This window comes from Strongylocentrotus purpuratus, unplaced genomic scaffold, assembly GCF_000002235.5.
Source record: "Strongylocentrotus purpuratus isolate Spur 01 unplaced genomic scaffold, Spur_5.0 spur5_contig_817, whole genome shotgun sequence".
Lineage (NCBI taxonomy): Eukaryota > Metazoa > Echinodermata > Echinoidea > Camarodonta > Strongylocentrotidae > Strongylocentrotus > Strongylocentrotus purpuratus.
In genome coordinates, this window is record NW_022145521.1 from 169,643 (window position 1) to 181,791 (window position 12,149).

The 12,149-nt window shown below is 39.2% G+C and overlaps 1 protein-coding gene across 1 annotated transcript in view; it reads left to right on the top strand.

Annotated features, from left to right (window-relative positions):
* The first annotated feature begins 7,201 nt into the window (after nucleotides 1–7,201).
* LOC105443151 (ceramide glucosyltransferase-B-like) overlaps nucleotides 7,202–12,149 on the top strand; it is a 43,062-nt gene continuing 38,114 nt past the window's right edge. Inside the window, exon 1 of the mRNA XM_030980054.1 lies at nucleotides 7,202–7,515. Within this exon, the coding sequence (XP_030835914.1) occupies nucleotides 7,301–7,515 (215 nt within the window). The 5' untranslated portion in view covers nucleotides 7,202–7,300. The remainder of the gene's footprint in view (nucleotides 7,516–12,149) is intronic.

Genomic DNA, 12,149 nt, shown 5'->3' on the forward strand with positions numbered 1-12,149 from the left:
GGTCTTTAATTTAAAGAATTGATTTGGTTCTAGTTGTAGATTATGCTGATTATTATAATTTGTTTCCCATTGAAGACTCATTTGGGAGGCAATGTTGTTATTGCCCATGGTAAAACTCAAATATGTAGTTCAAATCATCCACAGTTGGGTTTAAGTACAAGGATTGGTCACAGTTAAGATTTTGGGGAGTAGGAAGAGAGAGAGAGGGGGAGGGAGAGAGAGAGAGGGGGGAGGGAGAGAGAGAGAGAGAGAGAGAGAGAGAGGGGGGAGAGAGAGAGAGAGAGAGAGAGGGGGGGGGGGGGGCGTGAATGAATGACACAGACCGACCACTGAACATATAAATTCCAGTTCAGTGAGACCTACACACAAATTAACAGAGAAATGGCGCACTGAGCATTATTTAGTTGTCTTCTTTCTTTTAGTATGCCTCTAAATAAAGTTGTCTTTTCGTAAATTATCATACATGTCTATTTTACCATGCATTTTGCCATGTCAAGTCCGGGGCTAAATTCACTCAAAGAACGCGAACGGAGTTTCGATGCGTTACTTTGATCGGCGTCGGAGCTCCCTGGAGTTACATTCATCCTTGAGCATTGATGTTCCTTTGACGACCGATCTCATTGTCGTTTCGTGTATTGTGTAGCAGATAGCGTTACAGGGGCTCAGGGGTGAATCATTTACCAAGAATCTCTATGCAATACATTACGTAATTGGTCGCCAACTCCTAAATGTCAATTAATACCGCCTAGGAGATTGAAAATATAGTGCAAATACGTATACGTAAATAAGTAGCTTATTAAACGCCGATTCTAGTAGTGAAGAAGTAGACTCATGACGTTTTCGAGAAACAGCCCCCCCCCCCCCCCTCGGGGGGGGGGGGGTGTACTCACATATTAGGACATATAGGGGTGTGCCGCTCTAATGGGTCCCTTTTTCACACACAAAAATCCCTAAATATGGGTCCGTTTTTTCAAAATGTTCAATATAGGCTACACTCAAAAGTTCTGAGAATAGGGCTTTTTTCGAGAAAAATGTCCCCAAATGACCCCTATTAATGGGTAGATGTTTCGAGGCTTGAGCAGCACATCCTCTTCCAAACCCAATCTGAGTATCAGGGGGGGGGGGGAACGGGCAACAGGTGGCACATTATGGATTATGGTACAATGACCATTCCAGTCAAAAAAATTTGCTGATTAAAAACAACTACACTCAACAAACAAACCGTGTTAAATGTGAATATTGGAGAAATGATGGAAATTTACAGTAAAGTAGCTCCACTTGAAGTTTGTAAACTATGCATTCTGAGAGCTCTACGGAATTCAAGAAAATTATATAGGCCTATATTTTAAATTATGCTCTCATAATGAGCATACCTGGCAATCCGTTGCCAAAGGTTGTTGTTTATTTATTTATTTATTTATTTTAAATGGTTTATTTCATTAAAAAACATTCGCGGCCCGAGAGCCGAATTGCAGTTTCTTTTACAAGGTATACATCAGTGACAAAGTAAAATTACACGTAAAACATTATGCATGGTAGCATTATGGTAGTAAAATTGGAATTCTTTTGTACATATGATATATAGTTGTGCTTCAAAGACCTTGGCAAATTGCTTGGTACATAATTAAATTCGAATTGTATTACCATATTTGCAATAAAATTATATATTAAACTTATACAATATAATTATGAATAGCAATACATTTTTGATATTCAAAAGAATTAAATGTTTTGGTTGGAAAATGCATAGCCAGATGGGTAAGGTATGGTTATGGTGTTTTCTTCAATAACAGAAACAGAGACAACAACAGAAACCAAATCCAGGAATTATAAAGTCAAATAAATGCTCTAATGATTTAAACAGATTATACAAATTATTCATTGTAGGTAAAATGCAGAACATTGTGTATTTGGGCCAATTTAGTAAAAGGTACATGTAGAATATTGCATAAAAATAAGATAAGTTTCGCATAAAAACATGGGTAAAAGGTTGCCATTATAATATTCGATATAATGTGTATCATCTTGGGAATCGTTAAAAAGTCATACAGGATTTTGTACAATTAAATCTGATTTAGTTTAAAAAAAGAGTAAAATTCTATAACATTATTCAAAAATGCATTCACATGTCATCCTTTTATTTAGGAAGTTATATCAGAGAAATAGAGAGAGAGAGAGAAAGAAGGAGAGTGAGAAAAGGGAGAGAGAGAGAGAGAGAGGGTGAGGGTGGGAGAGAGATAGGGAGAGAAAGAGAGATAGAATGAGAGAGAGGAGAGAGAGAGAGAGAGAGAGAGAGAGAGAGAGAGAGAGAGAGAGAGAGGGAGAAAGAGAGAGAGAGGGAGGGAGAGAGAGAGAGAGAGAGAAAGAGAGAGAGAGATAGAGAGAGAGAGAGAGAGAGAGAGAGAGGGAGGGGAGACACAGAGTGAGAGTAACACGACAGAGAGCTAGAGAACAAGGAAGCCATGAAGAGGGTCTCCCCGCTCCGCAGCACAGCACTGACAGAGAGGAGAAAGTAGGGCACGGGTGGCCAACCCGCGGCCCGCGAGCTTTTCTGGTGCGGCCCGCGGAGCATTGAAGAAGTGATAATAAAAATAGTTCATAAATGAAATGGGGCCCCCATGACATAGGATTAAACATTTACAAACAGCTATCTCTCTTTCACAACATATTGAATCGCTACGTGGTTGATACAAAACTCCTAAAATTTCCTCTCATTACATTACATTAACGACATTAACACCCGGAGGGGGGGGGGGGGGGGTATTCACATATGGGTGACTTTGTCACACAAGAAATCCATAAACATGGGTCCCACTTCTAACAAAAATTCCATTAAAAATGGGTCCGTTTCTTCGAGATAAAAATTGGAAATTTTCGGGCGTTTGCCATGCAAACACCCCCAAAAGACCCGAAAATTCTGGAAATGGGTCTTTTCTTCGAGAAAAATGACCCCTAATAATGGGTAGGGGTTTCGAGGCTTGAGCGGCACACACCCGTCCAAGCCAACTCTGAGTATCCCCCTGGGCATGAACATCACTCGCCGAGTTAATTTCAGTTTGTACATATACAAATTAATGTTGTGAATCGAGAAATATGTTTGAAATGCCATACTTGTCTTGAAACTTGCAGCCCTTTTCTCCCGCCGTTTTTTTTTTCTTCACTGATTTTGTTGTTTCCTTGTTTGTTTTTTGCAAAATCGCAGGTGTGTACACGTATTACATGAGTGTTTTTTTTTTTGGGGGGGGGGGGGAGAAGACTACCTATGGCCCGCCAAGTTATCCCAATCGTTAGCTGTGGCCCGCGAGCTCTAAAAGGTTGGCCACCCGTGAAGTAGGGATATTGAGAGAGTGAATGTAGTAGAGAACAATGAATGTGTTCGTCGAAGGTGAAACTTGTAATTATTCAGTACTATGAGCGTTTAACAATCTGACTAGATATGGCAACGGACTGTTTCTATACCGTGTCATTTTACATGACATTTCAGTGAGCTTGCTTTTATTTCTCAGATTTCGAGAATGGGAGTCCCCACGTGTTTGGGGCAGCCAATGACTAAACTTTGACCCAGGGTCAGTGGCGTACCTGGGGTACTCCGTCAGGGGGGGGGGGGGGGCAAGCGACCGAAACAAACAAAAATGGCGATGCTAATTTTCACTTCTGGCGAGCGAGCGAGCAAAAAAAATCTTTAAGTAACGTTTGGTATATAAACTGGCATTGTTGCAAGTTGGGGGTGGGATTCACTTGTTAGCGACGTTAATTTCATTTTTTTGCAAACGAGTGTAGCGAGCAAGAAAAAAAAATCACTTCTTTTTTAATAATTGCCACTTAAACTTGGTTCAATATTGTCCCATGCAGGGCGCGGGAACAATACTGTGTTTAGGGTGATTTTATACCCATTTTAGCTAGCGAGCGAAAATACATCTTTCTCTCAATGAATTGCTATATAAAATTTGTTTCATTTTTGCAGGTAGGGGGCGGGCACAATCGTGTTTAAGGCAATGTCAATCCCATTTTGGCGGGCAGGCAACCCCCTACATTTCTCTTTTTAATGATATTGTAGCAGGTTAGTGGTGGGCACATAATCCACGAGCTAGCGAGCGAAAAAAAAATCACTTCTCTTTTATAGGGAAAATATGGTACATAAAACTTGGGTTCATTGTTCCATGTCAGGGACGTGATTATTAAAAGCGGTGTTATTTCCATTTTGGCGAGCGAGCAAAATTTTTGTAATGATAATTGGTTCATAAATTTCAGATTTTTTTGTTACAGGGCAGGGCTTACACAATCATGTCTAAGGTGATGTTAATTCCGTTTTGGCGAGCACGAGCACACCAAAACTTCTTTGAATAACGTTTGGTACATAATTATTAACTGGTTGTTGCAGGTTGGGGCGGGCACGTTAGCGGTGTCAATTCCATTTTGGCGAGCGAGCATAGCGAGCAAGCAAAAAAAACAAAACAAATGCTCTTTTAATAGAAATTAATAAATAAACTTGTTTTTATTGGTGCAGGTCAGGATGGACGCAATCGCGTTTAACGCGATTCAATTCCTTTTGGCGAGAGGGCGAAAAAACTCTTCCATTTTTAATGATATTGTTGCAGGTCAAGGGTGGGCACATTATTGTTTCCAAAGCAATGTCTATTCATTTTATTCGCGAGCGAGTGTAGCGAGCGAGAAAAATGAATCAGTCTCTTTTAGTAACATTTGGTACATATATTGTGTGTTATTGTTGCCATGGTTGCAGGTCGGGGCCCGTCGGGGCAAGCACAATTGTATTAGGCAATACTAATCCTTTTCTTTTTTCAGGGGGACGAGCAAGTGAAAACAATTAATACAAAATAGGCTAGCAAGCAGTTCGCGCCAGCGAAGAGTTTCGAATTTGTTATATCACTTATATTTTCCTATTTTTATTTGTTTTAATTTTTCAGGGCCGTATGCGGAATATTTTTCTGGTGGGGGAGGGGGAAAGATGCGTTAAAAGTTTTCGAACAATCTCAAAAGCAAGAGGAGTGAAGGGAGTACGAGCGACCGAACTGGTCATGAGGGTACTTTTGCATTTTCAAAAGTAGAATTGAAGGATTTGGTATAGGCCTACACTACATTTTCAGGAAAAAAACTGTACATTTTCAAAATATCTGGGGTCAACTGCCCCCCCCCCCTGGTGCGTACGGCCATGGTCTTTTTTTTTTTTAATTTCCCCATTTTTATTCCTTTCCTTTTCTTTTCCCTTTTTCTTCCTTTTCTCTTCTTCTTCCTTTTTTCTTTCCTTTTTTTCCTTTTTTTCTCTTTTTCCTTTTTTCTTCCCTTTTCCTTTTTTCTTTTTCTTTCCTTTCCTTTCTTTTCTTTTCTTTCCCCTTTTTCTTTCCCCCCCCCCCTGGAGCCCGTCAGGGGGGGGGGGGCACTCTGCCTCCCTGTCCCCCCCCCCCATAGGTACGCCAGTGCCCACTGCCCAGGCTTGAGCAGCTTCTTTGCAAATTTGAGGCACAGACATTCTCTGCGGTCACTCAAAGAGGACACTTTACACAGTTGAAGAGCGTTTTGATACTCATGGATTAGATGTAAGGTTTCATAATATCGCGGTTTTCCTTTATTTGTGTGTGTGCAAAAACAACCGTTACCGTAAAATGATCTTTTAAAATACAAAGATCGCAAATGTAGCTATTTTTTGGAATAAAGCAACCTGAGGCAATTTCAAAAGCCTCTTGCGTCAACTATTGAAATGCGCGAACATGACAATGACCTAATCCGAACCAGTGGCGGATCTACTGCCCCCCCCCCCCCCATTGGGCTGCCAAGTAGTGAAAATGAGATGTGCATAGAAAAACGACATCAAGTTAGAGTGAGACCACAACCAAAGAACGCACACTGGAGAATATTGTGAGAAGATATTCAACTCATAACAGTAACCAAACACATGATAACTCTGCATGGATATAACTGTGTATTAAACTGTTATTTTGATTTAAAAAGACGTTATCGTGCACTGCATTTGATGGTCTCTATTGTGTTAGTAGATGCCAGGAAAACGGGGGTTCAAAATAGCACCCCCCCCCCAAAAAAAAAAAGAGAGAGAAGAAAATCGCCTCGCCGCTACGCGGCACGCGTCATTGGGTCACCCCCTATAAGCTAGATCCGCCTCTGCGAACATTATATACATGGGATAGCCTATAAATAAGATATAGAAATTGCCCTTGAGTTTATTTTTCGAAAATACAGTTTCTGTTGCAATAGTGTTTGGCTCTCTATACTCGCTTCGTTTAGAAGTTTGAAAACGGATCTTCGGCCAAGAGATATCATTGAATTACTAGTAACTGAAATTAGAGTAACTAGAAGTCAGATCGTGGCGGCCGCAGTTAAGAACATACTGACGGTGCTGTTTAGCTTTGCGGCATCCCGATCAACAAAAATCGACCCATTTGAAGAGGTTAGGGGAAAATGCATCGTCCCTGAATATAACCTTGTCTTGTGAAGTTGTGTCAAGCTCAAGTCTATGCAGCATAGCTCAACTAGCTGTAATGCGTGATAACCCGTATACCCCAAATCAGGTGCCATTAAAAAAAGGCTATTTATAAGTAAAAGTAATAAATAAATTAATAAATTATGAATTAATGAATAAATAAATAAGTAAATAAATATCAATATAATTGGGTGAATGGATAGATTAATGTGTCATTTTTTAAAACTTTTTAAATGAATGACTGAATGAAATACAATAACTAGATCTACTCCCGGGTAACTACTACAGGCCTACTATAGGGCTAACAAAACTTTATTTTTCAATACTACTCATTGTGACGTGCAATAAGAAGTAATGTCTAAAGGCGAATTAAACGATGTTGCAAGACAATTCGTTAAAAAAACTTGAGCGGTAATGAGATAATAGTTTTTCCAAAAAAATCTAGATCTATATAGCTACCGGTACATAAAAGTCACTTTTGGTGTAATAGTGGCTAGTAACTTCTTGATAGTACGTTCTGCAAGCGCGATAGGGTTTCTCGAGAGCTAGCCCCACCCATCCAGTTATTTTTTCAATGCGCTAGGCGGTTATTATGATAACGGTCACTCCTTCTCTTCGTGACACTGAAATAACGGCCATCGCATTCTATAATTTATCTGAACGGCTGGCTCTGCCTAGCCTATTCTACTACGATATCCGCGGAGAATACCTATCTAATCTATGTGATCGTGGATCTCCGTTCTTCATTCATTTAGATCTCAAGTAGAATCAGAAACTGCATGTAAGCATTCCGGCGCTGCCACCTAATTTCGGCACATTTCCCCATAAAATGTGGGGATTATCGTCATGTTGTTAAGCGGTGATTGTTCCAGCGGTAGTCGAGTGGGATTCCCCGTCTTGTTGCGGACATCTTCTTCAAAAATCGCCTTTTATTCGCAGACAATGATGGTGTATTTTCCCGACGCGACCTACGGGGACTACCTGGCCGTGGGTTTGGCTATCGTATTCCTTGCGTTAGCAGTGGCACAGGTTTTCTTTCATTTTGTTGGAATATTCTACGTGTAAGTATCACTGGATCTATCAATCAAGTGCAAGCGTTATGAATTAAGTATGATGAGTGTTGGGTGTCGAGTTGTGTCCGGATATTAAAAAAAACATAAATCCTTCTCCTTTGCAAGCTTTGCCTTCGGATTGAACAAAAAATATTCATCAAATCCAGGCTTGATCGTAGACCGAATTTTCTGTCTCTTTCGTTCGTTAAGCCTCTTATTTGGGTAGGATCGGCTCCTCTCTATGCCTAGACCTATAGAGACAGAAACCGACCATAGGCGTTCACTTTCAAACACCATGGCCATTTAGTATTTACGGCCATATTTTTATGTTGTTGTTGTTGTTTTAGTTTATAGGCGTTTGTCATTCAGAAGTGAATATTTACGCGATCCATCCCTTCTAGTCTTGATTATGAAGAAAAACTGTGATAACGTCATTACCAACTTGTAGCTCGCGCACAGTTTTTCCTTCATAATCATTTTGCCTTCGGCGTAGCCGTAGACTAGAAGGGATGATATTTAGATGACGTCATGCGCAGCGAGAGTTTAAACTACGGCTTGCAAGATTTTTAACATGGATGTAGATTTTGACCCATAATTTCCTAAAAATGGACCATTATACAGATTTATTCAGTCAAGTTGGTAAGTGGATCCGACGTATGTATATTAATAGCCTAGACTTCTAGGCCTAATTTTCAAAATAGAATAAATCGGATATGCATGAGGTAAAATGAAATTTTGGGGAATTTTGGGGGCATAAACATATGGCCGTAAATGGCCATGGTGTTTGAAAGTAAACACCTATGGTCGGTTTCTGTCTCTAAAGAGAGAAGCCGACCCTACCCAAATAAGAGACTTAACGAACTAAAGAGACAGAAAATTTGGTCTAGCTTGGATCGTTGCTGGAAAAGTGGTACTCCGCGGTCGAAATGTAAAGAAGTAGTATTTACAATTTTCACTTATAATGTTTTTCGACTCCTCTGGGCATCCGTCCAACCACTTGAAATTATAATTTTAAGAAGTCTTTGATGGGAAAAAGGGTGATTCCTCGTCCTAACCCAATTCATCCCACATTGATTCAACATAGTGAAGAGAAGTACGCATGCGCGGTATGTACGGTACATACGGTACACATACAGCTACATTTATAGACTATACATGTAGCCCATGTTTATTGAGCATCATCAATTCATATGCACTACATGTACATGTACCTCTTTCCGGGCTGTTGTCACAAAAGGTGTTCATGAAAAGCTACTTAATTTCTTTCTTTCTATGTTTTGTACTTCTCTTTTATATTCCAAAGTTGCAGATTCGCAGGAATGTTCACAGAACATTACATAATATGTACTCCAAAATAGGGAAGAAAGACAAATTTTCAATAATTGACTTTGCAAATAACTGAGTTGAATGCTAGAAGACATGTACTGTAGTCTAATTGTATTTCAAATGCAATAAACTCGCTGATCTCCGAAAAGCGGAGGGACAACAACAGAGAGATGGCATGAAATGAAGAATAATCTTTTCAATCTAAGGAAGTCTAGACAATAAAGTAACAAATTCCAGAAAGCCATGCAATCTGAAGTTCTTAACATGTTTTAAGCTTCTGTATTTCATGGGCAAAAGAGATTTTATGAACAATTTGTTATATAAATTGATCTCTTGGCCTTGGGTATCTTGTGTGCAGGTACCTAGTATGGAATTTCAACATGTTATACATGTACTGTACCGTAAATATACACATGTACTGTACATTCTCATCTGTGACTAATCTTGATTAGATAGAAGGAGTTAGTTTTAATTTGCCTTATTTAGTCATTTCCATCTTGTGCCTATGGTATTCCAAAGGAATTCCATATACCGGTACATAATATTTCTACCCACAATCTTTTAAACTGATTCTTCAATATTTCAATATTATATTTTTGTTGGAAAATTAAAGGGAAATTCAACCCAGAATTAACAGCAAGCTACTCTGAAGGAAGCAGAAAGTCATGGAAATGATCAATGAAAATTGGAAGGAAAACTGATAGAAAGAAGGTTTTTTATACTTGTAAATGTAAACTGCTGAAGTGAAACATAGTGACCACCAGTGGTAAAGCTGCATCTGAAATGTAAAAATGCTTGTACAGTACATGTACATTCTTAATATCTTACAGTGTAATATAGGGAATTCTCACCTCAAATGAGACAAAGTAAAACAGAAAATTGCATATTTTGCAATACAGTACTTTGGTGGGATTTTTAAGTCTTTTAAACATTCACAACTTTCTTTAACTTGTGACTTGACTAATTTCTTCCCAGCTTTCACTAAAATCTATAAAACTTTCTTCTTTCTCACAGCTCAACCTGCTATAAAAGGGTTTCCCCGAACATCAGCTACACAGAAAAGTTTAATCACTACAGTGTAAAATGTCAGATAAACACTTTCAAATTTCTTTAGTGCCAACCTAGTAAATCTACACATGTCCATACACAGACTGCAAACTTTCATTTTGTTATTAAAGTACTTTAGTGGGAGGGGATTATGGGGGTGGGAGTGGATTATGGGGGTGGGAGTATTGAGTCACGTTTGAAGACCTTCATGCACTCCTCTTTAAAATTGAGTGACCTTTCATGCAGAACCGGGGCAACAAACTTTTGACAGAGCCGAGCGAGTGGTTCAATAGAAGTTCTTTAAATAAATCTGTAATCTGTATTCTGTAAGTGGATGCAGTACACATGTATGACTTGTACATTATGGGTCATGTACATGTACAGTACCTGTACTGAACTGAACATTTTATAGAGGAAATCTTGTACTGAATATTGCGGGGTTATGAGTTCAGTTAGGACTCAAGTTTCAAAAATATGTTTCTTTGTAGGTCTCTATGTACATGTATGTACATGTTTACGTGTACATGACATGTATGGTGTGAATGACTTGTGGAAAAATTTTTGTCAGGTTTCTTTAGAAATGCCACAATGAATGGACTTGTGGGTGCGTGACATGGCGAATAGAAAGCCCTTGTCATTTATGCATACGTATCAGAAAGTGGCATCGTTTTAAAGAAACGTCATACACTGTATTAATAGACTAATGTTGAAGACATCAATTGACATGGCAGCTGGCCGATCATCAGTGCTGCTCACGATAAGCCCCGACCAGTTAAAGGATTTGTGTATGGTACAACAATCAGACTAGATCAGGACCTGGTCCTGGGTACTTTATCAAGTTATCGTTCAAAAAGAAAGTCAAAGAGGCGCCTAGTTATATGATGTTCTATAGTTCTGGTGTACACTGTATGTGGGGTCACATAATCTTTTGAAAGACACAGTGGTAGGTCTAAATTTCTAAAAATAGAAACACTTTAATAGATCTCTGCTCTATCACCGATAGTATTCATTGTGCACCTTTCCTTTCAGACTGTTTTACGGTAATTGGCCTAATGATATTAGTGCAAATAAAGAGAGAGGGAAAAGATTTGTTGACCATTAGTAGGTTGAGTTCTGTTAAAAGTGAAAAGAATTTGTTGGCCTTTGTTACAATTCTTTTTACCCATACAACAGTTTGGCCACATGCATCAATAGAAATGCCCTGTGAAAAGGGTTGCTATTCAAATGCCCTCACATTTGAAATTTGACCAGAAACTCAGAGGCCCGAATTCACAAAGGAGGTTTGTCGACAAACCGAGGTTTATGTACGTCATATGACGCGTTTTGACACGTTTTTTACAAACCTGGTTTATCGACAAACCTCCTATGTGAATTTGGGCCAATGAGAGTTGAAATGTTTGGACCAAACTACATGTATGATGCCACATAATTAGTGTAGAGTACCATGTACCCTGTGCTACATGTAGGTGCAGACCGTGCAGCGCATTTGACTCTCAGTATTTAAAGACTGATGCAATTTCTTATCATATACATGTACATGTAGATTAGACAGGGCCCAGGTAAAGAGAGAGAGATCAAGAGGAAGAAAGTTTGTTGACCTTGGGCCCAGGTATATAGAGAGAGAGAGAGAGAGAGAGAGAGAAAGTGGAAGAAAGTTTGTTGACCTTGCTGACAACCGTTCTGATTGACTTTACCATGGAGTTACTAGCCCATGACTGTACATGATGTAGAGTTGTTTCCCTTCAAACTGGGTCCCTGTGTTCAAAGTTGGCCTTGCCAGGAGTTCCCGTGTTGGCAGTGCATATTTGTAATACACTCACACTGAATGCTATGGATTTTTCATTCAACAATCTGCCTGATTGAAATACATGTAGGGAGTCACTTATCATTGGTAAAATCTCACAAGATTACTATGTGGACAATATTCCATACAAAATACATTTAGCTGGGATCATGGCTTTTGACTGAGGGATCAGAAAATATGACAGTGGCTACGGAGTAGCTTTTATTTTCAGATACAAAAATATCCTGGGAGAGAGTCTTAGATTCAATCTTTCAGTCATAAAGCCTATTAACCGAGAGTCAAGAGACTGATTGAAAAATTAGAAATATTGGTCAGCTTTCAATGAAAATCAGCGGATGATGTGATTATGACATCTGTAAATTTAAAATGTACATGTATTTTGTGAGAAACTGGCTTAAAATTATTTTGAATTGTTCATCAAACACCACTACTACTACTTCTACTACTCCTACTGCTACCCCTACTG